This window comes from Frieseomelitta varia, unplaced genomic scaffold (genome assembly GCF_011392965.1).
Source record: "Frieseomelitta varia isolate USP_RPSP 00005682 unplaced genomic scaffold, Fvar_1.2 scaffold_546, whole genome shotgun sequence".
Classification (NCBI taxonomy): Eukaryota; Metazoa; Arthropoda; class Insecta; order Hymenoptera; family Apidae; genus Frieseomelitta; species Frieseomelitta varia.
In genome coordinates this window covers 149869-174972 of record NW_025110308.1, presented here as the reverse complement: position 1 = coordinate 174972, position 25104 = coordinate 149869, and the positions used below count along the sequence as shown (strand labels likewise).

The following is a 25104-nucleotide window of genomic DNA, read 5'->3' as shown; positions in this document are numbered from 1 at the left end:
ACAATTTCTGTGTAGTCCACTTTCGATGAAAGTTACGTTTACAATTCTGCGGTATGACGCGCTCTGGTTAATACGGCGATCAATTCAGATTCTGTCGCTGCTACAGCTCTTCACAGAGATTTCTCAGATCGGGTACGCATAATGTGGCAATAACAAGGTTATATAATTACACGCGTTTGTCTTCACAGCGGAATGCTATTTACGTGTCTCCGTTTATACTCCTTGACTCGCTCTAGCATTATAACAATGAGAGAGTTAAATGCAGTAGAATATCGCCGAGACAGTTGATGTAACAATTAAACGCAGTGATTAAAGATAATTTGACGTTAATTAGAAGACTCCAAGATAGCGTACGCAAATGGCGGAAAGTAGGAGAAAAATTGTTCAATAATCGTAACAGACATAGACCCTTCTCACTTTCATTTTCAATGATGTCGATCAAAACCGGCGTGACGATTCTATGTTATTTTCCACGTGGCTCCCCTTTTCCCTCGGGAATTCGATAAAGTTTTATCAAGGAGAAACATGGCGTAGGTGGTGGAAGTAATTTGTCGCACCCCTGTGAAATTACGGTCTAGTAATTGCGATGAAGTTACGGTCTTATTTTACTTACGACTCCGTTCCTCGTTAGAATTGTGCTGTAAATTGGAGGAAAAGTTCTTCGTTGATGTAACTGGTTAAATATATCCCCCAAGGCTGTCAATTTCGCGATATTTCAACCTTGTGAATCTTTCACTCTATTTTACCTCGATTAATTTACGTTTCTTTCTTTTTCGCGATGCCATAGGAGGAAGAGGGTGCGAACGAATAAAACTCAAACTCGAGGCGTGTACGTGTTGACAGAACCAATATTAGCGTAATGTTGACAATCATTTCTCAAGCAAACAAGCTAGTCTATCGACGAACGTGACGGATCGTACAGAGCGAAGGATTCCATACTCCCTTCGCGTTGTATATCATCTTGGAGTGCTAGAAATTTTTCAAATTTAAGAAGAACGGGCAATAGCTTTTATCTATCTGCATCGGTTTTTTTTTTTTTTTTTTTTAGAAAATTCGGAGATTTCCGTCTCACAATTGTTTCACTCACTTGAAACGAAATCTTTCTCAAGAGTATTATACTTCCGACGATACGGATGTATTATAAATTTCCATTTTCCTATAGAGATATGCATATTCCATTTGCTCGATTTTATTGACACAGTATAGTAGGTTTTGTACATAGAAAGTGAAGGGGAGTATCAGAAATGCATGCGTTGTGCGGCGAATAAGAGATATTTCGTCATTCGCGAAAAAAGAAAAGTCAGAGTACGAAATAAAAGGTCCAAATATTTCTTCATACGTGGTAGCAATTTGTTCGTGGTTTATTATTATATCGTGCAACGATACGATCGTTTGGCAACAAAAACAATAATAATAGTCTTGGAGTTTTTCTAGCTGAGGCCAAAAAATACACATGGCTTTGCTATTTTTTGACGTCTATATATTTTCTTTTTTTTTCAATTATATATTCACTTTCGAATTTTTTTCGAATTCGCGTGGCATTTTTGTTCGTTCGCTGACATTTAAATTTTTTTTAAATTTTCGGATCGTGGCTAAATGAATATTAAATTGAAACAAATTTTAGAAAAAGGGAAGGTTCGTTATTGGAAAGTGATGCAGAAAAAGAAGTCAGTTAAGTTAACGTGTACTTCATAAATGCAAAACGTCTTCATCGTTAACTGTTCTTGCACTGTATGCATAAAAATTTCTTTACCTGGTTTGTCTAATGTAAATTAAACTTTAAATCGGATCAGGTGTAAAAAGAAGCGCACGAAGCTCGTAAAATCATGCAAATGGCGGAAATAATAACACGCGGAGATCGTACGATAAACGTTACGTTGCAATCGGTGCGTACGGTATGAAGCTCCTGATGCAATCCGCAGATTTCCACGTATACATAGGTATATCGGAATAAAAAGTGACGCGAACGTGAATGGACCTCCTTATTTGTTCCTTCCGTGTCTCCCAGACAGAAGAGACACAATAAAGATTGATGCCAGCGCCAAGTCACGATTCTTACATTGTAAAATGAAAAGGAAAGAACAGGGGAAAAATAAGACACGTCGTTCTAGATCGTGTTGTGTAACATCGGTAGACACGTCTACGTCGAGCTGCAGCACGTTTTGATTCTTCGGTAACGCCTGGTGTTCGACGATTTCGCGCCAATTTCTGGAGAACGAGGAAGCATAGAAATTTCTTGCCGTGCGAATGTAAATAATTGGAAGTTTTCTAACATAGCCATTAGAGGGAGAGAAAGAGACTCGATGTGAAATTCGAAACGTGGTAAACGATGGAGCAACGAACTTTTGACGGATTTATATTTATCGTTCAGAGTAATGCAACGGGAAGTTCGAGAGTTCATCGATCTGTTCTCCACCTCGTTTGAGATATACTTTCGAATTAAGTGTTGTTTAAAATATTTAATTTCACGATCATAAAAAGTACGAATGATTAAGAGATTGTATAAAATATATTGGAAGTATTGTATATAATTATTGTTAACGATAACTCTGTAAAACATAGTAACATTCTATCACATGTTACAATTTTTACTACGATTTAAAAGCGAAATAACTGAGACTGACAGATCGTGAGAGATAATTCGCTCGAGCAAAGAAACGTTTACGTCACAATTGACGGAAACGTAACCCGCGGTATGCAATCGACATGCTAGTGGATCAGTGTATTGGTGGAAGGAACGTCATATCTGCATCGTCCCTCTTTACACATCCATATACACTTGTCAATTGATCGAAGAAATCTCTCTCCCTCTCTCTCTCTCTCTCTTTTTCCCTCTTACGTGAACTTCCTAGATCATTAAATATGATTACCTCGCTTGCAGCACGTTAAATAACGGGATTTGCTAACCAACAGTCTGCGTGCCTTATTACGTACGAAAGCATCGGTAAGCACGCTTTTAAAACTCGCCTGGCAACTAGGAGATAAACTTAACTAATGGCTATTGTATCTTAAAGACCCGGTAAATATTATGCAGTAACGAAGTCTCGTTTCATCGCGCTTTATAAACTGCCTATTTTGGGAATATATACACACACACACACACACACATCATCCGCAATGGCATTTTCTTTTTCGCTTTTATCGTTTCATCGGAAATTCAATTTCACTGTCGAAATGTGTTCGTGCAATTAAACGAGTCAGATACCGTTTAATTCAGATTCTGTTGCAACATTTAATCCGATATTTCGTTCGCTGCTATTCATGCCATCGATTAGACGAAATTATCCAATTCACAGCCGCTTGTTTGCTTCACACGCCAAATCGGTGATAATTTCTTCGGTTCGCGATATAAAACAGGCTACTCCGATATAATTTAGCGATCGATAGATGACCGCGTGAAACGACGCGATTGCGCCGCATCGATGCAGTTTCCCTTGATCGTTGGGCAAGCCCGATAGAACGGATATTCGCAGAGGACACTCGCCAATGGAATGAATTTGTCGTAAGCATGTATCCTCGGTTCGGCGGCAACGAATTCGCTGAACCAAGCAAACCGCAGGTCGCGACATACGCGATACGCTTTTGCAATTTCGTGCCGCGCGTACACGTAACATACTCCGGAGTTGCGCTCTTGACGTCCGCCGCTTTTTCCAGATTTTAAAATCCGTTCGTTCGGACAACCGGGGTCACTTTCATTTTCTAGTTGCTATCAGATTAGCGGCCGTGTACAGAGGTAGAGCGAACGTTGCACACGGAAATGAAATTAGGCTAGGTGAAGAAAGGGTTACCCGATTGGTTGTTAACAAGAATTATGATTTTAATTTGTTCGGATGATGGCGAAAGCCGCCCTCCCAATGCAAATATTATTAAGTTTTTGGAAAGTTTCGTAGAAAATTTATGAAGTCAAGCAGTAGCTTATCGTATATCATTGTTAAGCAAGATTTCCGTGGAATAAAGGGGAAAGGAAAGGGAGAGATTGCTCAAAGAGAACGGCGAACGCAAACGTCGTCAAACGCAGCGGTTTTTACATGTTTTGACGTTCATTTCGTTTTCGTTTCCTCGGCTATCAATTCGCGCGGTTCTGTCGGCGGCAATATAAACCATGCGGATCTTTTTCTTACCGACATGTCGCTTACGGTAGAACAAGTGTTCCTCGTAACGTAACATTCATCGGTGAAAGTCCCGTCGCGATTCTTCCCAATCGCGTGACCGTTAACGCGATTCTTTTCCTTCGTGAGCAATCCTACCGTCCAGTTTCCGAAGGTTACGTAATCGCCTGTGTTATGTATAAAAAAATATCATTTTATTCGTTCATAAAAAACATATTATACAATACAATTTGAGGTTCAGCATCACGGTGAATACAATATTGGTACATTCGACTGACGTCTACTACGAACGGCACGCTTGTTCGTCGATCGACGGTCGCGTTTCGACCAGCAAGCGTCTCGCGAGCTCGGAAGGCCGAGTTCGCGAAATTGGCAGTTACATTGTCATGCGGCAATTGATGGACAAGACGCACGTTGAAGATCAAAGACTTCGACACTCTACGGAGTTCGAGCCTTTGCTTCAGAAGTGCCCGTAACCGCCGAAATCGTGTCCACCTCCCAGTGACAATCCACCACCGAATCCTCCGCCGAATCCACCTCCGTGTTCGTGTTCCTTCACAAAGACAGGCTCCTTCACGACCACCGGCACCTTGACAGGGTAGGGCACTGGTTTTGGTACAGTGACCGGTACCTTGACAGGTACCTTGACCGGCACAGGCACCTTTACCGGCACCTTGACGGGCACCTTTACCGGATAAGGTATTGGCTTCTCGACCGGATAGGGCACAGGCTTTTCGACTGTGACTGGGTAGGGTTGAGGCACGTGGACAGGAAATGGCTTGTCGACCGGTACTTTGACTGGTACACTGACGGGAACAGGGACGTGTTTTGTCACCTCGACTGGATAAGGCTCGGGAATATGGACAGTCTTTGTGACCGTGACTGCCTTGATGTGATCCGTGGATATGTGTTCGCTGCCGCCGGAACTAAGTTCGAAGCCGCCTCCGAAACCACCGCCGAAACCTCCTCCGAAGCCATGATCGCCCAAGCTAAGCTCCAAGCCACGCTTCGTCTTCTCTTCTTTCTTCGGCTGTGCGCTCGACTCCTGCGTGATCTTTTTGGCTTCCTCGGCCACGGCCGACAGTACCAAGCCGCAGAAAACTAAGATCTGAAGAGAATAAATGATCAATTATATAATTTGTAACATCGTTTGAGTGGGCTTTCTCAGATTTTCTGTTCGTTCCTCGAGAAGGATTTACAATAGAGTTAGAGATAAACGTTAGTACGAGCAATAAATTTACGATATGACATCCACTCGTACGACAAGTACTGTTTAAGCCTCTCAGGGAAAAAGTCAATCGATTCGTGTTAAGTACGTCCCGAATGACTCGATCGATTGCATCAAGAACGGCAACACGCTCGAATTTTCACCGGTTACGTCAGTTCCGTTTGCGTGGCTCGAGAGACGGGAATTCAAGTGGCTGTCTTACTGGAGCTACTCACTTTCAGCTTCTCTGTGCTGTTCATGTTGGTCGACAGTGAGCACACTGGTTCGTCGATGGTCTACCCTCGCTTTTATAGGGGACGCAACCGCCAGTCCGGCGGGCAACTCGAGCGTGCCGATGAAATTGTTGCGGAGTAGGAAGCTAAGAGAAGGAAAGGAAGAGAACGACGGCATGGACGACGCGACGCTTTCCTCCATTGGCTTTTGTCGGCCACCGTTTAGCAAGTCGTTTCGCGTTTCGTTCAATTTCTTCTTCAGTGCTGCTCGAGCTTTCAAAGCTTCTTCAACGCTCAACAATTCGGGGAATTCTTTGAGACATTTTCGTCTCGTTCGATTCTTAATTTCGGCTCGGTGCCATTACCACGGCGAGCCTTTTCTAGAAATTCTACCCTAAAACAATCGGAGGCTCGTCGAATCTTCGGAGAGATGATAAAAAGAATCGAACATGTTGTAATCGATCGAATTCCGATTCCGATTACATTCGTCAGAATTGTAGAACGATCGGCTTGTAGAACTTCGAACTTTCTCGTTACTCGTGCCCGAGCCGGCGAGTTTTCAATTACAGGATGAACCGCCAGAGAGAACCGGGCCAACTAATACGGATTCAACTCCGGTGTCTCTTTTTAATCCGATTACTTCTCACAATACGCTCCTACATCTCTATACTCACATTTCATTAATATTAAGAGCTTAATTAAAGCGAGAAGCGAATTATTAGGACTTCTTGGAGCCGCTCGAGTTACATCCCCTCGTATCTTCGCACCTTTTTCCCCCCGTCCCTTCCGAAAACGAAGGAACTTCTCTTACTACGGAAACTCTCTGCCTGAACGAGCGTGTGCAAGTTTAACCTACATTCCGCTTGGAACTTTTTGGGTTCGAAATGAAACGTTTCTTCTTGGCCAGGTTCTCGTATTAAATTCAGTTAGTGTATTTTAATGATTTCCTCGGTACGAGGTAATGCTAACTATTTGAGAACGAAGCAGCGGACGGACGGTCGTTGATCTCGAACAAAAGATCGTAATAATAAAACCGATCTGTATTCTTGAAGGGAAACGAATCGTCGTCGCAACGGATCTGTCCGATATATCGAACGGCACGATCGAACGGAACTATCGTTATTCGTGGTTCGTTCGCGGTATGCTCCGGAGCTTGCCGGCTGCAACGATTTTTGGTTATCACCCGGAGCTCCCACGGGCGCAGTTAATTTCGGAATGACTTTGTACCTCGATCTCGCCCGTTGGAGAGCATTAGAATATCCCCGCGTATCCATGGTTTATCAGGCTTATCGGCGGGAATAAATTTCCATATATCTGAATTTGAATCTCCATATTTGAATCTGAAAATATTGATTTGACTCCTATGCCGGGGTTGGCATGATGCGTTTCGACGGGCCGTCGTACCGTCGGGTTTCGATTGGGTTCGTTCGATCGGCCCCGAACGAAAAGCGAGAGGAAGATGTTTGTTGATATTTTCTGTCTCACCTTCAACCCGGATTAAATTGTTTTCGATGAATTTATAGTGATTTGCCGCGGTCGCAATCTCCTCAGACTAGAAAGTGATTTCCATACGAGAACGAAGTTCGTCGATAGGAGTTCGATGGCGTGCCTACGTCGTCGCGAACGTGAAAGCACGATCGGTGGATATGAAGTTTGCACGAAATTTACGGTGCATCGTCGTATTTCGATATCGCGACGAATTGATCGCGGCGAGGAGAAATACAAAGACGAGCGCCGAGTGACGTAAACGACGTACTTTAATTGGACGAAACGTCGCTGATCTGGTAATTGCGCAAACGAACGCGATGCAGATCCGTTTGTTCGATGTTGCAGTTTCGTTCGGTGATTTCGTAGCTAATGACACTGGGTCACGAACTGGCCAGTTTTCCTGCCATCAATTGTCATTTCCACGCCGGTGTGTAATTACTTTTCCCGCTGCCGTTACGCCGCATTTATCCCCTAATAATTAAAACGCGTGAAAGGTGCCAGGATCCGTGAAATATCATCTACGATATGCCTCCGCTTCTTCGCTTTTAACCAGCGTGCATACATACGTTCGTTTTACGCCGAGGAATACGCAATTATGTAGTTTCTCCCAAGTTTCTTCTTACTAAATCAATATTGTTTGTGCAATCGTTGTAGATGAATTATCGATCGATCAGTTTGATTTACCTTCTCGCGAATGTTCGTAAAAATAATACGTATGTACGCGCAACGTTAAGAAATCGTTGCGAAATTTAATTAAGCCTGCTCGATCAAGATTTTTTCCCTTTATTCCGCGCAACTTTATTACGTACACGGAACTTTGCATTAAGTAAAATACTCGAGATCCTATTACATGTGGGTTCCTATTATACTTGCGTATGATTTTTCTCTGTCGAGAGTTCTTGCTTTCTAGTAATTCGCGGCTATTTGCCATGCAGAAATTACATAAACGTCCGCGTACTTCCGGTTATTGATACGCCTCGAGTGCTTTTATCGGCGCCTTTGGTCCTTTTTCTTGCGGAAGCGAGGATATCTCAACGTTACAGTTCGTTATAGTGAACCGTGTTCCGTCTCGTTTCAGTTTAATCGTACCGCGATTCCATCCAACCTTGAGTCTCGTCACTGTCGGACGTGATTTTGGAACCACATTCGAAGGAATCGAACTTTGTATTCGTGCACGACGGTTACGGAAATGCAGCCTAAAGAGTACGAAGTAAATCCCTGTGGTCGACGAGCGTGCAGAGGCAGACGGTAGGAGCGGAATTTTCGCGAAGTCTGCATTTCTGCTTCACCGGCCCCGCAAACGTAACCTTATGCAATAATCGGAAAGGCTTTCGAGTCGAGTCGGCCAGACCGCTCTCATGAATATATGGATGGATGTTCTCGCTCAAGGTGTTTATCAAGCCGTTTTCTAGTTACGCCCTTTCCCTTTTTCGTCCTTTTCGTGACCTCGCCTCCTCCACCCGAGGCAAACATAATTCGCGCTCTAGAGCTGTGCCTTCGCTAAAGAGATGCTAAAAGCTGTTTCTTCCGTCGTCTCTTCCCTGCCAGTTTCCCTTTCACCTTTCACCGCCTTGCCTCCTTTCTTTATTCAATTTGTCTTCAGTCTTTATTCCAACGGGCTTATCAACATAGTTTCCGTGAACATTAACGAACAAGATTTCGAGACCTTTAGTCTTCAAGATGGTAAATTTGCGGTAGAGACGGTATCGAATTTAACTCGATGATTTCTCGCTCTCTTCCGCTAGGAAAGGAGTGACGATAAATATCTCGAGAGAGACGGATACATTTCTGCTTTCTGCCAATATAAGAGTTAACGTTAAAGCTTCATCTCGGAGCGCAGAGTTTTTCTCTATGCTTGTAACGAAAATAGTTCCTGGTTAAATCGTCTCGCATTAATTTCGCAAACCGGATTAAAATATTGGCTGGCGTGTCAGAAGTGAGACTCCCCGTATAATGTCAAAGTATCTATAAAATGATTATAAAACTGGACCTCGTAAAAAGTTTCTGTCAGCCGAGCGAAATACCAGCGTGCTCTCGGTAGCTTCGTTATTAATTGCCGCTGCCAGGGATGCCAGCATCGACGGAAGACGTTTTTTTTTCCCCTCTTTTCATCCGGTCTATCGATCGGTTCGCTAATACGCTCGTCGATTGCTGAGATATGTGCGCGATAGGAAAGGATTGTCACCGTATCGCACGTAACGAAACGCAAAATTGCAGTCTAATGATTCTTTCTTTTTCTTTTTTTTTTTGTAAAATTGAATTACCTGTTGCTCGAAGTGAAATGCATCCGACACACTGACTCATTTTTGCTTCTTGTCTCTTGAATCAAACGGAAGTAACGGATAAAGGACAACGAGCGGCATTAGAAAAGCTGAACGCGAAAGATCGGAGCTGACGATGGTGACAACGGTGTTGCTAACCGTGACGCCTAACAACTTCCTTCGCGTACCGTGTATCTATCTTTTTTAATTAACCAGGCTTCGAGCATGATGCCGGGAATCAGTCAATTAAGTACATAACGCGCGCGTGTCCGAGACAAGAGGAGAAAGTTTCGAGACGGGTACTTTGTGAGTTTCGTCGCCGTGTGCGTTTGCAATTTTTCTGTTTTCTTTATTCGTTTGCCTCGTCGATGAAAATCGACGAAAAACCAGCGGCGTGCCGTGATTAATTACCGTTCAGCTCGATGTCTCGAAGCGTGCGCAACAGCACGTTAGTTCCCTTCTGAAGGATAACAACCTGACGATTTTCACTGGTGTTACGCGCATGTTACCAAAAAACATTTCTTCATCGCGAGAATCATTTTTTACGCGTTGAGATGCCCCGATGAAAGACGTGTAACTAATTATCGGACGATATTAAACCAATTTAATTATATCTTCTTTACGTTTACACGTCGATTATAATCGCGTTCCAAGTTCTGTGACGTTACGTTCCATTTATCACCGTTTTCGATTACATAGACGTTCTTATTCATTGTACAAAAGTGGCCCAAGCGGATGCTTTTGTAAGTTTAGGAAATCTCGTTAAACGTTTAATCACGTCTGTCGATTAATCGTTCGGCGCAATAAAAAAAGCAATTTATTGCGATTAAATTCGCTTTATCGGGCCGCAAGAAATGGTGATCGCGTGACGTAACCGCTTTTTTGTGTCGGGCGGTATCGAACACCTGGCCAAAATGCGGACAATGCGAAGACCGAGAAAGGGGGAAAAAAAAGCGAGAGGAATGCCCTTTCGAGAAGATCGTCGATCATACTTAGTTCTTCCGTTTCGGTCGGAGAGATCCGATATAACGTATCGCCGTGCGTCGAGAACGGGGAATGGGATTGCGTAAGAGGTCAGGGAGATTCGGTCGGAATTACGTCCGGAATGATTTTTACGAGGCACGAGAGGCGAATAACGATCGCGCGATCGGCTTCTTCCGAAGGTGAAAGAAAAAGAAACGCCGAAGACGTTTCGAGTGGTCGCCGCGATCATTGCACGCTAAATTGCCTGTTCCTCCTCGGCGAGTGAACGGGCAAGAGAGCGACTCGAAACAGTTCGAACGTGCAGGGGGCTATGTTACGCATGCGGCGGATCTGGGGATCCGGTAGTAATCAACCGGCTGGTCGGTAGCCCGTGGGAAAACGGCTTAACGCCGAACGAACGCCTTTGCCTGTGCACGGCGTGGTAGCACAATCGGTCCACTTTAATGTCGGCGGACGAGTAGGATTTTCCGGGGAGTGGGCCAGTTGCCACGGCGAAAGTGCCGGTATATATGCCAGTGATTGGCGCGATGTAGCTTCAGTGTGCACCTTCGAACGACACCATGAGCACTCCGCAGGTGAGCTCGCGCGGTTCCCCACTACTATTCATACACGATACATATCATAGATCGATACATATCATAGTCGTTTACGGAACAGATATTACAGGGATTATGTAAGGGTGAGAAACGGAGAAAGTTTGCATTTGACGATGAACGGTTGCATCGTCTGGCAACGGTTTCCAAACAGACAGGACTGTGTGTCGAAAGAAGCTTTTATTTTTCCATTGTTCTTTCTTTCTTCTTTTTTTTTTTTTTACTGCGCGTCTCTTCGACTCTGCTTCTTGACTTACTCGCGAGTAGGATGTTAAAGTCAGCAGCCAGTCAGTCAGAAGAGTCTTTGCTGATAGTACCGGTACTATGATAATACCGGTTGTTACGTTTATCGATAGCTTACGTTTTATCGCTAGAGCCTGTCGTGTAATATTGCTTTCACTTCGCACTTTCTCCCGTAATGACGTTATCTTCTCCTTGCACAACGCGAATCACATTCGACGCAGGGAAACGCACAGATACCTCACACGATACACCATTCCGTCTTGAAACACAGCCGTTTGTACAGTAACTACGTTTCTACGTTTCTTCAGAAGCTTGTATTACTCGCCCTGGTGGCGACAGCTCTAGCCGGCGACGCTAAGAAATCGAGCGCCGAGACGACAAAACCGGCCGCCGAGACGACAAAAGAAAAGAGCAAACGAGGACTGGAGCTGAGTCTCGGAGGTGGTGGCGGTGGCCTAGACAGTTTCGGACACGAAGGTTTAAGTCTCGGTGGAGACCTGGGAGGGCACGGAGGTTTGAGCTTTGGCGGAGGCCTTGGAGGAGGATTTGGTGGAGGCCTCGGCGGAGGAGGCGGAGGAGGCGGTGGTGACGGAGGTCGTATAACTGGTATCACGATCCACCGAGAGAATCAGGTTCGCGTACCGCAACCGTATACAGTGGAGAAAAGCGTACCTGTACCGTACCCGGTTCCGGTTAAGATTCCGGTGGAGCGGCCAGTCCCGGTGCACATACCGAAACCTTATCCAGTCCCAGTAGAAAAACCAGTACCAGTGCCAGTGGAGAAACCGGTCCCAGCGCCGTACCACGTGCCCGTCAAAGTGCCTGTCAAGGTACCTGTCCCGTTTAGCGTGCCCGTAAAGGTTCCATTCCCGGTCGAAAAGGAGATTCCTTATCCAGTCAAGGTTCCCGTCGTCGTTAAGGAATCGTACCCCGTTCTGGTTAGCAGTGGTCACGGCGGAGGCGGCGGCGGCGGCGGCGGCTTTGGAGGTGGATTTGGAGGACACGGTTTTGGAGGACACAGCTTTGGAGGACACGAATTGTCCTTCGGTTTACATCATTAGAGATAAGGATGAACCTCATCGTTGCAGATTTTCATCCACACTCGTATATTTGTATATAACGATTATATTTTTTTATGGAAAATAAATATTAAATTATTAAACGTTGTTTGTACTTGTCACACTGGTTAGTTGCGACGATTAGTTTCGAATCTCTCGAGCATCGAGTAGATTGTCAAAAGTGTATCTTGAACGTCGTCGAACTGTGCTTGTTTGCTCTTCAATAAGTTGAATCAACTAAATCGGAAAACACGTTGTTCCACTTCGATAAGGACTTTTAAATATTATTTCCCTGCGTGCGTTATTGCCGGAGGAGCATCGAGCAATATTCGTTTGTTATTTTCATATTAATGCGCGTTTCCGTGGAAAATCGAGATGGTATGCACATTATAAATTAAATTATAATTCTTACCTTCCTCTGGGTCGTTTGTATTCGTTAGGTATCGTCGCTTCATGGCACAGAATGATTGAAATTTTATTCGAATTCCGCTCTATTTCCGTTCGATTTCCCATACACTTCATGACAACGAGCATTTAGCTCGTTGAGCATTTAATTAATTCTTGACTTGTCCTACGACGAGCGTTCGCTGTCAATTTTGGAAAAGCGACACTGCGATCTCACAATTAATTTGCCGTGCATTATTACGATTCTCTGAAACAGACATTTCAACAGATATTTTATATCGTCCGCTTTATATTGTTTACATTGAATCTGAGCAAAATTTTTCAAATTTAAGTCACGTACAGATAGATCATTCATTAACGAAACTAATCAAATGTATTACGTTGCAGGGAACGAACGTTGTTTTACGCTTCGCTGGTTATTGTAGAATCGTCAACTACTAATTGATGCCAGGTACGTGAAGACTGTTTTATTAATCAGGAACATATTACGATTCTCATTAACTCTCTAAAAGAGAACAAAATATGCAACAATGTCAACGTCGATTTAATCGAACGCGATAGAGAAAAATCGCGTGGGAAACGTTTCGTCGTGTCGAGAGATCGAGTTCCTTTCGGCGTCTGCGTATTCCCGTCCGACCAACGCTGCTCTTATTTCTCACCTACGTCTGAGGCATCATATTTTCAGACCAGATAAAGGAAAAGTTCGAGAAACGTTTTTGCTGCAGACGAAACACGCAATCGCGTAGCGGGCGTCGCGATGTCTCGTCATTTTAGCGACGTCGCCGCCGCTACGAACATCCAGTGCTTTAAACAGCGCGATTTGCTTTCACGGTTCGTTAGAGTTCGCGCCCTCTCTCTCTCTCTCTCTTTTGCGTCTTACGCGTGAAGCACCGATTTCTCGATTCATGGATAACTAAACGCCGCTGTGTTATCTGAACAGAGAAATTGTGGTCCGACGTGAACGAGGGGCCAAGTCGCGGGCTGCGCGCAACGGAAGCAAGGTAAAGGTCAGACAATTTTTCTTCTGCGTCCGTGTCTCTACGTGTTGTTCTATAGACAGAGTCTTAACGATGTTGACGAGTATTTTCATTTCTAGCGTTTGCCGAGCAATCTATATAAATATTCACGCCGCGTGTCTTTCTCATTCTGCCCTTTCTCTTCCAGCTTCTTTTTCGCACGTAGGTCAATATTCGTGGAAACAATTTCCCAAAACATGCAAACACACACCGAAATGGTCGCCATCGGCGCAAAAACATCGTTGTTGTTTTGTCATTTTTCGTTGTCCGTGTCGAACGTATCGCAAGGTGAAAGTCCCCCATTTATATGGATCGATCCGTCGTGCAAACGTTTCTACAAATCGGGTCGCTCGGATTCGGCATTAACATCGGATTTCGTTATTTCTTTTTCCGCCTCTCCACCAGGCGGATTTGCCTGCGTGCGTAACAGTTCAATAGGAATTTTTTTTCGAGTTAACGGAGGAAGGTTGATCGTCGATGTTTCACGCCTAATTGCGATCGTTTCGAACGGAGAGAAATCGTAAAGTCTCTCTTTCTGTCGTCGATTCGATCGGAGCTTGTGCAACCAGCCGACAATTTTCCTCGCCGCCGCGTACGGTACAAATAAACGGAGAAGCGAATGCTGTAATCTCACTTCGGCAAAAGCTGTACAAGATTCCTGGCCGAGATGTGTTTCGCGTCCAAGTACGCGCCGTCTCATGCTCCGTTTCGTCTAATCCCATAAAACTCGAAATCCTTTTGATCTCGCAATGACGTTTCGTTACAAGAGCCATTTTAATGCGACTCTCGCGAAACAAGATTAGACCTTATCTCGTAGACGATTTTTCAACTTACGTTTGAAAATATACTACGACCGAATACCACCACGATAATTGTCGTGCTTTGTTCGTTACGAATGTTAACAACACAGAACGTTAAAGCAATTTCGCGGTTCCTTTTCATACTCGTCTTACTTAACGTTGTCTTTTTTTTTTTTTCGAAATGCCTTTAGGAAGCAGATTCTTACTTGAAGTCTTGATGGATAACGATAACGCAAAATACTGAGACTTAATTACCACGTAATGATGATTTTATGTGACAGCAAGGATTTATCGATTTTCGATGTCATAAACCGTATCTTTGAATCACAGTTGTTCGATCTATTCAATCTCGGTCTCGAGTTCAATTCGACTACATCGTAGTTTTTTTTTCAAGCGAGTTCCGCGTTTCACCCGGAGTCTTACATGGCGCGCAGTCGTAAATCAAGGGGCGGAATTCTCGAAAATTTCATCAAGTCTTCTCTCTACCGTATCTTCTTTTTACAAGTTTCCTTATTTCGTAGCCGGTATTCTTACGTGCGCACGCGCGAATATACGAGTACGTGGGTATCTCTTTTTCGCATCGACAAATATTGCGGTGTAATCCGACGGTGAGATGCGGGAAAGCTCTCGAGCATCGGCTTTCCGTTGCTCAACGGAGCAACAATTACGATAGGTGGGCAGAAATTGCCGGTCCGATAAATCGTACCGATCGTTCGAAGCGTTACGCGACGCCAGCGCAGAACTGCCGGGCGTTGTTACCGTTGGTCCTTATCGTCGCGATAATTTCAGTGTTACTACGGCGTTTCACCACGGTAACAGCACCCTTTTATCTACCATCTGAAAAATTACCCGCCTGCTGGACAGACGGGTAATCATCGGTGCATAAACCGACCGCACGTAACAAACTCGACCAAGTTGCACACGGCGTTGCAACGGTATTCTACCATGTACACGTAATGCCTTACGCGTGAGATTCGTTTCGCCCCCGTTACTCGCGCGGACGATCTTGATGATACATAAATAAATCTGGACTCTCTCGCGACCTCAGCGCCCGTCAACAGTTTCATAAAACGTTCCTTGGAATTCTCGAATTAGCAAAAGTTCCTTCGTTAACGAAGACGTTTGCACAGCTGGGCCACGTTCGAAATCATCGCGTTGGCGTTCTTTTTTTTTTTTCTTTCTTTTCTTTTCCTGCTCGGATACGCAATCGTTCGCTGGTAAATTTCGAGGTAGAGTGTCGGACGACTTCCATCCTTTCTCGTTTCGCAATCGTAGCGAAAGAGAAAGGCAAATGGGGGAAAAGTGAGCAAAAAACGCGAAAGAAACGCGAAGGAACAGAGGCGAAAGGAACGTCAAGGATCGATCGTTTTGGAACGAAAATCGCCCGGTCTTCCCCCTTTCTATTCTTTTTTCTTCCACGTGAGTCATAAGAGAACCTGTTTTAAGCTTGAGCTGTCGCGAAACGAGTTTGCTTATGTAACTATAATGGAGCAATTATCGCGAGATCGACCGTTTGATCCTCTTTCCTAAATGCCTTTTCGCCTCTTAGCTCTTCCGAACGGATCCGTTCGTTTGATCTCTCGTCCTTTTCTACTTCCGCGATTTATCTAAAGTCTATAGTCTTGAGAGTGAAAAGATGTGGAATGTTTCGATTCCTTTCCTTTCTCTGCCAAGGCAGCTCTCGTTTCTTTTGCCGCACGATGATCAGAATTTACGCCGAAAGTATTTACGCAACTTTTTCAGAAACAGTTTTCACAACGATCGTTAACAATCACTTTACGTCTTACGTCGCCTGTAGTCGGACGGCATTCCAAATGGGCATCGTGCATCTAGGATCTATGAGCTTGAGGTTTAGTGCAAACGTAAATCATATATTAAGCCCGCTTCATACTGAGGTTCGTGTTAACGGACGCGATATATCCGATCGGCCCGATTTCACACAGGGTACAGCTGCTGCACCGGCTGCTGATATCTCCAGACAATGTCCTCGCAGATCGATAATGATTTACTGGGTATTTCGGGCTCTTTGGAACGAATCTCAATACTTCATTTCGTACTTGAAGATCAATAGGGTCGTTTCGCTTCTGCTAGCAAAATGAGGTGTCGTGGCGCAGCTTTTTACTCCGAGGCTCTTCTTCTCGAGAGGGAATAATTTCGGAAAAATTTCCACACAGTAGGAAATCTTGCGACGAGTATCCGCTGCGATTAAAAGCAAAGTGCGGGGATCAAAGTAAGTACATGCGTTAGCGGTTAACAGGATCTCGCGGTGGCACGAGAACATTTGTATTCCGGCGACATTGTTTCAGGAGTTCGGAATAAAGCCGACGATTTGTGAGGTACCATCTCGCTTTTAGCGTTCATAGTGGTGGAAGGAGAGGCTCGAGCCGCAGATAATTTGTCGGTGAATGGAATTAATGCCGTTAGGAGCGTTAATAACACACGTGATTCCGAGTTGCTAATTAAAAGATTTACGTGGTAATGCGATGGTCAGCCAAGAGCCACGCATGCAAGATAATTTTCCAAATGCGATTCGTTTATTACGTCGGGTTAATGCGAGTCAAGGATGGAGCCGCGAGTCATTATTTTCTTCTCTAAAAGGAGAAGCAAGTTTTAATAATAGAACGAGAGAGTCTTTAAAGCCGCGATTCGTTATAATCGAGTATCTTTTTATCATCTCGTGCCAAGAGTAAATATTCACCTTAGCTCTTTTGCCTCTGAGATTCAATTAGAAATTGCGTAAATTTTTGCCAAATATTGAAATTCGTGCGATTCGTCATTCATATTCTCGTTACGTTTCAAGTAGACCGTGGTCAGCGCGGTCTGCTTAATAAAGGATCTCGGTCTGATCTCTAACGATCTCAGCATCAATGGAATGAAATCTGTCATTGTATATTGGTACACGTTCCTCGGAGTGGCTGCACGGTGAATGGGAACGACTTTCTACTAATTACTTCCGCAGATTGAACTTACGTGATTACAGACTTATAGTCTATCTGGTAGAGCTGGTATTTCCGACTATTGCCCCGGCTTCATCTGATCGGTTGAACTTGACGTTTAGAGTAGTCACGCGGATGTCTATATCCCGCTACTTAAAACCGAGAAATTGTTCGAATGGGACAGCGAAAAAAATAGGTTGGAACATTTTTTAGGTCGAATTCCATTCTTCTGGTTGAATAAGGACATTTCTTTCCACGCCGGAATGTTTTATTCATTCGCGATAGAAAGTACGTTAGAGAATTTAATTTTCTTTCAATTTAACAGGTAGGTCCCTTCCCTTTGCCCTACTTTCACCCTGCCCCTTTCTCTCTTTTTCTCATTTTCACCCCGTTCGTCCTTCAGTCCAGTCTTTCTCGGCCCCCAATTAAAGCCCTTGCCTTCTCCGATTTCCCCGAAACTTTGCGGTTTTCTTAATTTTTTCCCTTTACCGGTGCTCCATTTTTCCGCCTCGAATTCCTTCGTTTCATTTTCCGCCGGTTGCTTCGTGGAATAAAAGGAAATTAATCAGTACTCGGCATAACTCGGCAAGCCCGTTTGTACCAGATTACAACCGATGGAAGAATTCACACGAGTCGCAGCTGCGTCTCCTTTCCAGACGTTTTCAGACAGAAGAAGAGAAACGACGAAGCTTCTCCTCGAATTACTGTAACTATCAATTTCAATGAAAATTCTGATGGCCCGTTTCGTAACTCTTTATGGGAACGATCACGGGATTTCCTTTGGCGCAAGTTTAATTTTGCGCAAGAGTGAAACTGAGCAAACGTTTCGCGTCCCTTGCCACAAGATCGATGAGCTTGTGGCCTGGGTCAGTGACTTACGATTCGCGCGAAAGCTTTCGAGATTTTTGCGCACTTTTGTACAACGAAAAGCTTTCAGATAGTGTGGAATAATACATGTGCAAAGGGGGGCTGACACCCATAGCAGACGGTTTGGTCTCCTAAACCGGTGACTGATTGAAACTAACCTCCTATTTGATCAAACAATCTGTTGTCTTTGTCGCTTGCTCATTTCTAATCTCGCTTTATCACTCGGCCGTTTTCAGTTTCCACAGAATCGCGTCGTTCGTATTTTCGTGTGCCGACTTTTATATTAAATTTCGCGAGTAAAAGTCGATTACCAAGATTTGATCTTTAAAATAGCGTTTAAATCCATTCCTATGACAATCATGGTCAATTGTTTCACTTGATCGACTGTTTAATCCGTCTAATTGATTTCCATACGCTTCATAAAGTTCACGCCGGGCCAATGAGACGTTTCGTTTTTACGATTAATATCTATAAATCTTGCGACCGCGATCGTAATTCTATTACAGCAACAAGCAAGTTTAATTTAAATCGCTTTGCTCCTGCTAACATACTTACCACTGTTTCATCACTCTGGCAAATGAAAGTCTTTGTTGTATTATTCACGAGTCGAGCCGAAACCGGGTAATATTCCTTTGCGTTAATGTTTCCTTTTTTGTATCTGATCCTTGATGTGTGCTTGATTTCGTCAGTTTCAACTGTTGCCCGTGCCAATTAAATTCGTTACGACGAAACAACGTTCTCCATTCGTCGAATAGGAAATTTCGGTGAAGCGTGTTGAAAGTACGCTGAATCTTTAATTTGCCTGTACGTCGAATAGTTTTGGCGGAGAACGAATGGTAACGGGGAGGAAAGCGTCGTGGTAATGGAGAATCCAAGCTGGTTATAGCTCGACGAAACACGTGCCCTTGTCTAGACGAATTCCCCAAGCTCCTAGACTCTCGATCGTAACCCTAGAATGCCAAGGATTTCAAGTCGTTATGGATCCGAATAGTCGCATCGTAGATACAATCGCATTTCTGTATATCGAGGTGCCGTGTATGAATCCAATGTTTCCACGATTTTCCATGCCAGAAAGAAAACCATTTGCTTCCGATCCAATACTTTATTTCAATAATCTACGTTGCGATAACAAACATTTCATAAACACTTTGTTCAAAAAGGAAGATTTTAAAATAATATTTCCAACGAAACTTGAAATATTTTTTCTTTTTTCCTTTTTTTTTTTTTTCGTTAACACCGGATCGATTGTTCGTGTAAATATTTTCGATGACACGCACGATATTACTTATACATATAGGGCTTAATTAACTAACAATACGATTCGGCGAAGCGTTTAATATTTATTGGTGATCGCGTACAAAATGCTAATAAAAATGACAGGAGAATGTTGGAAATTTTATTTGCGTACACACACACACACACACACACACACACACACACACACATATATGTATATTTTTTCCCCTCCGTAAATACGATCGTTGTCGCGTTATTTCAATATCATCAGCACCTTCTCCTTGTTTCAACTGAATTCGTCGACAACGTTTCGAAACGATAGCCTGGGGGACAACGAATCGATCGTTCGACCCTAGGAACAATTGGGTCGCTTCAATTATCCAAACCTAATTTTCGCCATCTGCGCGATTCGAAAGTGTCGGATTATTACGGAAAATCCTATTGGCAGGGGCACGTCGGCCACAAAAGCGTAAACAGGGTTGTGCACACGAGCTGGAAATCGTGGATTCGCCAGCGACCAAGTTATAATTAGTTAATTGCATTGGAGATAACGATGCGTCTTTAGCGAGGCGGAAGTTCACGCTATAACACTGCGTTAATTAAGGCCGTGCAATGCTTGCAGCGTAATCGCGCTTTTCGAAACAGAATCGGCGAACGAATCGGCGTTTTCGCATTTTCTTCACCGGATATGATAACTAAAGAAATCTGAATACTTTTTTTCAGACGCGAAGTGGCAATATTGATCGATGATAACCGAATGTCGATTTTCCCGACGTATGAGAAAACGAAGCAGTTCCCATTAAATGCCGCTGATCGGTTAAAAAGTCATTATCATTATTGCCGACGGCCTCCCAGATCTCGTACCGTTCCTTTAAGAGCATCGAAATCCTATCGCGATACCCATAAACGAACAAAAGAGAAGGTTATAAGGTACGGGACGGTTATTGGATCCTGGCTCGACTTTCTTACGACCAGACTTTCTTTACGAATAAATTCCACGGCTTAACATCCTTCGCGAATGTCGTGACATGGAGTTTGATTCTTGGTTGTTCACTCGCTCGGAAACCACACCGTCTATAAGTTACGTACAACACAGACTTACGGGTCGCGTGTGACGAGTCGCGGTGCAGTCGATGGTGTCTAGGAAATCGTCGATGGGAGGAAAGTTGCCCTGGCATGTTCCGCAAACACTGTGGAAAGTTCACCGAGAATTTTTGGTCTGTCGTAGAACAAGGAGTCGGAAATTGCACGAGACGCGATTGCCTTACGATAAAAAGAAATATTGCTACTGCGTTATGATGCAGAGCGGATTTGACGTAGATCAAGGAGGAAATTGACTCGAATTCACATTGTTTGTTTGATTGATCGAGAATTCAATCGGGTATAAAGACAGGCTTACAATTAGTAATGTCTGCTTTGCGGTTGTTCAGTATTTGTGCGATGCGGTACAAACAACTTCAGTTGTATGGAACTCGATGCAGAAACTAGCGGATTGACTGGATTCTGCTATAGATATTCAGGCCCTTGGATAACGTTATAGATTAGTCAGAAGTTAATACAAAGCATCAGATTTGCAGAAATTGATACAGGTAGGATTGAATTATCCGGTAGCTGTGCACGCAACTTCGAATTGGTAGAAGACTTGATATTGATCGCGCGGATATCATTACAGTCCATAAACGTTCATTGTCAAATAATCTTAATACAATAATGTTAAGTTCCGGATAGTTTCAGTCTAAATTTCTAATTCGAAGCTTCCGATATTAGAACTTGTTTAACGTTTCGCTGGTTCTGTGATATTTGTACGATGTTTCAGAGATTTGATGTTATTTCCACAGAGTTCTACTTTGAATATTTCACTTCTTTTAACAAAAAAACATCTATTTAGTTTAACGAATTGATTCATGTTTTATAATACCGCTCGATCACGAAGTTTTCATTATACAAATACTCCAACACTTTTTCATTATACCCGAAACATGTGCAAAAGTAACAACGCTTTTGTAACATTGTTCGTATCAAACGGCGCATTATGTTTCGCGATTAGCAAAAAGTGAAAAGGCCACATATTTCATAAATAGGAATTTCTTTTTATGATATTGTTTTACCTCGGTCGAGTGTTTATTTTGATTGAGTGTTTGCTTCCTTTTTTTTTTTTATTGCACGTAACATTCCCAGCGAAAATAAAATTTTCAACGATTAGATTGATTCAACGAACGCATTGAAAAATAACGCTTTGTATTTTGATCGACGGGCATTCATTTTGTACGCGAATGTGGCCGATCAATCAATGATTATTCTGATTGGAAGACCCGGAGTAAAACGTACCTTTAATTTCGCAAATACCTAAGAAGCATTACGTGTTGATACTCTCAGACGTCGGGATCTAAAAAGATGGACTATCGATTCCGCAAAAGCTTATTAAATGATATTACGGGTACGGTAACGAGTTCTGCTCGTAAAATTCAATTCGCGAGAAGCTTGAAGAATATGACCCGATCGATAGCCAGAGTAAATGGTGGTCGTGAAATTACCGCTATGATCAATAAATCGCTTGTTTACGGATAATAAATATTCGAAATTAATGCGATTATTCTCCCGCGTGTATTCTCCTGCACAATTCAATGGCGAAATGATAAAAAACGTGGATTCAGTGTTTCATGGTATATATAATTCGTTGACAATTTCTGTCGGAATACAAAGCGTACGAACGCTCGCTCGCTCGCGCGCGCGTGTGTGTATGTTGTGTGACAATTGGTCAACGGAAGTTGAGCCACGTCGGTATCTGAGCCGAAGACAAATTTCCTCGGGGACCAGTTTGCGAATCAACTTTTTAAACTCTCTATTGGGAGGTTCGTTAGCGATAACTCGTGCTCGTCTGTACGCCACGGGCGTGAAAACTTTTGAAAGGGTGGCCGGCCTTCGGAAATTACGGGCGACACGACCCTTTAGGGCGTATTCACAAGTTTTTCTCTGTTCGTTGTAATTCAGAACGAAGCGCCCGACTTGACGAATGCACTCTGCGTTAAGAAACTTCGTGGCTGATGGCTAACGTTCCTTCATTATTCCGTTTCACGCGTGTACATCTGTTTAGGTGTCTTTATGATAATATATCATTACGACAACAATTCTAAGACTGCTATGCTGCTTAGCGAACATTATAATCGATCGCGATCAATTGTATCGATCACTATCACAACAGGAGCGAGTTAATCTGTCCACTAATCGGCATCATTCAAGCGTAATGTCTTTCGAGCGTGTACTCGCTTCGAATCTACTAATGAAAAGGCATTCCAGCTCCATCCTTGTGATTAATCGATCAGTTAATTGAGATCATCTCATCATTAAAGCGTATTATGTGCTGTCATTCGTCTCCGACAATCTCTCTGTAATATATCTGCCACTCTCCTCTTCCGTTAATTACGCGTACTCGAATGATTTGCAATTAATCTCCAGATATTCTTCTCTGAATTTAGTTCCCCGAGTCAGCTTTGCGTATACAAATATTTTCCGAGTCCTGTCACTGTAATCGTTAGCCGCGTATTTAGGGATAGCCGTGAATCGTCGAGTTTTAACGGGTTGTTGCATATTGTTTTATCCGGCGCGCATTTCCGTGCGATATACAAGGCGAAGGCGGTGAAACTGTGGCCGAGGCACGTTGCCAGGGATCAGGGTGCGCTCTCTCTCTCTTTTTTTCTCTTTTTCCCACCACCATCTCACGTCGATAAATCTGACCGGGGCACACCGGCATTTTAAACGCGATGTAAACCACCTGTAAAGTGCTCGCCTCTGCGCGAGGCCACCCACGCCAACTTAACTCGACGCCCGGTGCGTCTGCCGGAAGGGCTGTTACACGCTTTCGCGCAAATGAGTCCCGTTTCATCGTACTGTTCCGCGCCATGCCTCGCGCGCGCGTTTTTCTTTTTTTTTTTTTTTTTTTTTTTTTTTTTTTTTGTTTTGTTTTTTCGTATATTCCCCAGGCCGATATTGCTCAACCGTGCTTGACTTTTCGACCGTTCAAACCGGCTATCAGTTTGTTTCGCGTATATTGTTATCGTTAGTTCCCTTCCTCCTTCTATTTTTCTTTTTTCTTTCCGTTCAATGATAGCGCAGCCAGTGGAGTAAAGGTTTGCTCTCTACACTCGAAATTCTCACGATTTCGACGAGATAAATGCATTCTTTCTTTCTTTTTTTCTTTTTTTTTTTTATCACAAGAGGCATTGTTACTTCTCTCTCTCTCTCTCTGGTTAGGTCGAAATTGTCGAGTTTCTAGCATCATCAAGGATACAATTTTGTTTCATCGTTTTCCCTGTCCTTTCGCCAATAATAGAGAGAACAAACAATCTCATCGGGTAAAAGAGCCGATTTCTCTTCCGTGTGTTCCCTTCCACCCACCCTCCGTGAAAGACAGAGGGGTTTTTGGTCTCGTCTTAGACGCCCCCGTTGCTTTTCTCTCCGCTTTCGTACGATTCAAATCGCATAGATCTCAACGAGGTCGCAAACCACGATGTCAAGCTTTATGCGGGTCGTTTTACGAATCGTTTCCCGGGTATTCGGAAAGCTGCACAGCCTTCTACTCGTAGAATCCAGCTGGATGACGGCACGAGAGGGTATATAAGAGGGATAATATCGTGTCTAGTGGGATTTGTCGGGGGTAAACAGAGTGCAAGGCCGCTGCAGGCGAACGTATTACCGTGCAATACCTTGCACACACATTCACCATCTCGCGGCGCTGTTTCTTTCGTTTCCGCAATACCGTTTCCACGTGTTATATCGCCCATTCCGCTTCTTTCCTGAGCCGCATCTGCTCCTTCGCGGATAACTTCGACGTCTCCTTTCTCGCCCCCTCTCTCTCCTAGATTTTTATCTCCGCTCGTCTTCGATCGCCTCGCCACGTATAATTTTCAAGAAAATTATCGACCACACAGTCGGCGGAATGTTGCGAACGCAACGACGGCACACACGCGTTTATTTTCACGCTAACAAAGGGACGACAAGCACGTACGGACCATTTAATTAAAATCATGCCTGTCGAGTCTCCGGAGAAATCTTATTCGTTCGACGAGGACCGTGTTTCCACGGGAATATTAACCGTACAATGCGCAGCGAGTCGCACGTTTGTCATGTCCCGTGAACTGTTTCCCTGTTCGGATTATACTCGCCTTCGAGAAGCGCGGCTCGTCGGCGACGTCCGAGTTACAAGAGTTGCCAAAGTCCGATATCGTGTCGGGGCAGACACGATAATATTGTGCTCGAGTAGTTCATACGACTTTTTAATCTCGCGACACGTGATTCTTTTCACTTCCATCCGTCCGTATTCGTTCGATCGATGCGTGCACGTTTTCTTTACTTCTCTCGGCTCTCGCAATAAGTATACACCGCGATTCGCTACGGATTTCACCGGGCACGGTGAAATAACTCGACACGGTCTCATTAAGGATACGTTTACTTATTCGAGCGCGTTCGACACTGGTTTGCATCTGGTTCGCTACGGCTCGGCTGAGAAATCAACGCGCACAGTGTCGGTCGACGATTATTTGCGAAAGATCGAGCTGCCGGAAAGTGGGAAAATTCCACGCGGCCGCGTGAATTACAACATCTCATAATCGAACGTAACGTTGTCCGACGACTCCTTCAAAGTGATAACGCGCTGATTATATCCTCTCGT

The 25104-nt window shown here is 43.9% G+C and overlaps 2 protein-coding genes across 2 annotated transcripts; one reads left to right on the top strand and one right to left on the bottom strand.

Annotated features, from left to right (window-relative positions):
* Positions 1-4281: 4281 nt before the first annotated feature.
* LOC122533714 (tetra-peptide repeat homeobox protein 1-like) lies at positions 4282-5627 on the bottom strand. The gene is made up of 2 exons (XM_043663697.1): positions 5553-5627; positions 4282-5217 (listed from the first exon to the last, which is right to left on the bottom strand). Exons 1-2 carry the CDS (start codon positions 5574-5576, stop codon positions 4570-4572), a joined length of 672 nt encoding a protein of 223 aa, XP_043519632.1. The 5' UTR covers positions 5577-5627; the 3' UTR covers positions 4282-4569.
* A 5103-nt stretch (positions 5628-10730) lies between these two features.
* On the top strand, positions 10731-12280 carry LOC122533715 (WAS/WASL-interacting protein family member 1-like). Its single transcript, XM_043663699.1, has 2 exons — positions 10731-10857; positions 11427-12280. The coding sequence occupies exons 1-2, from the start codon at positions 10843-10845 to the stop codon at positions 12177-12179; spliced, it is 768 nt and encodes a 255-aa protein (XP_043519634.1). The 5' UTR covers positions 10731-10842; the 3' UTR covers positions 12180-12280.
* Positions 12281-25104: the final 12824 nt, after the last annotated feature.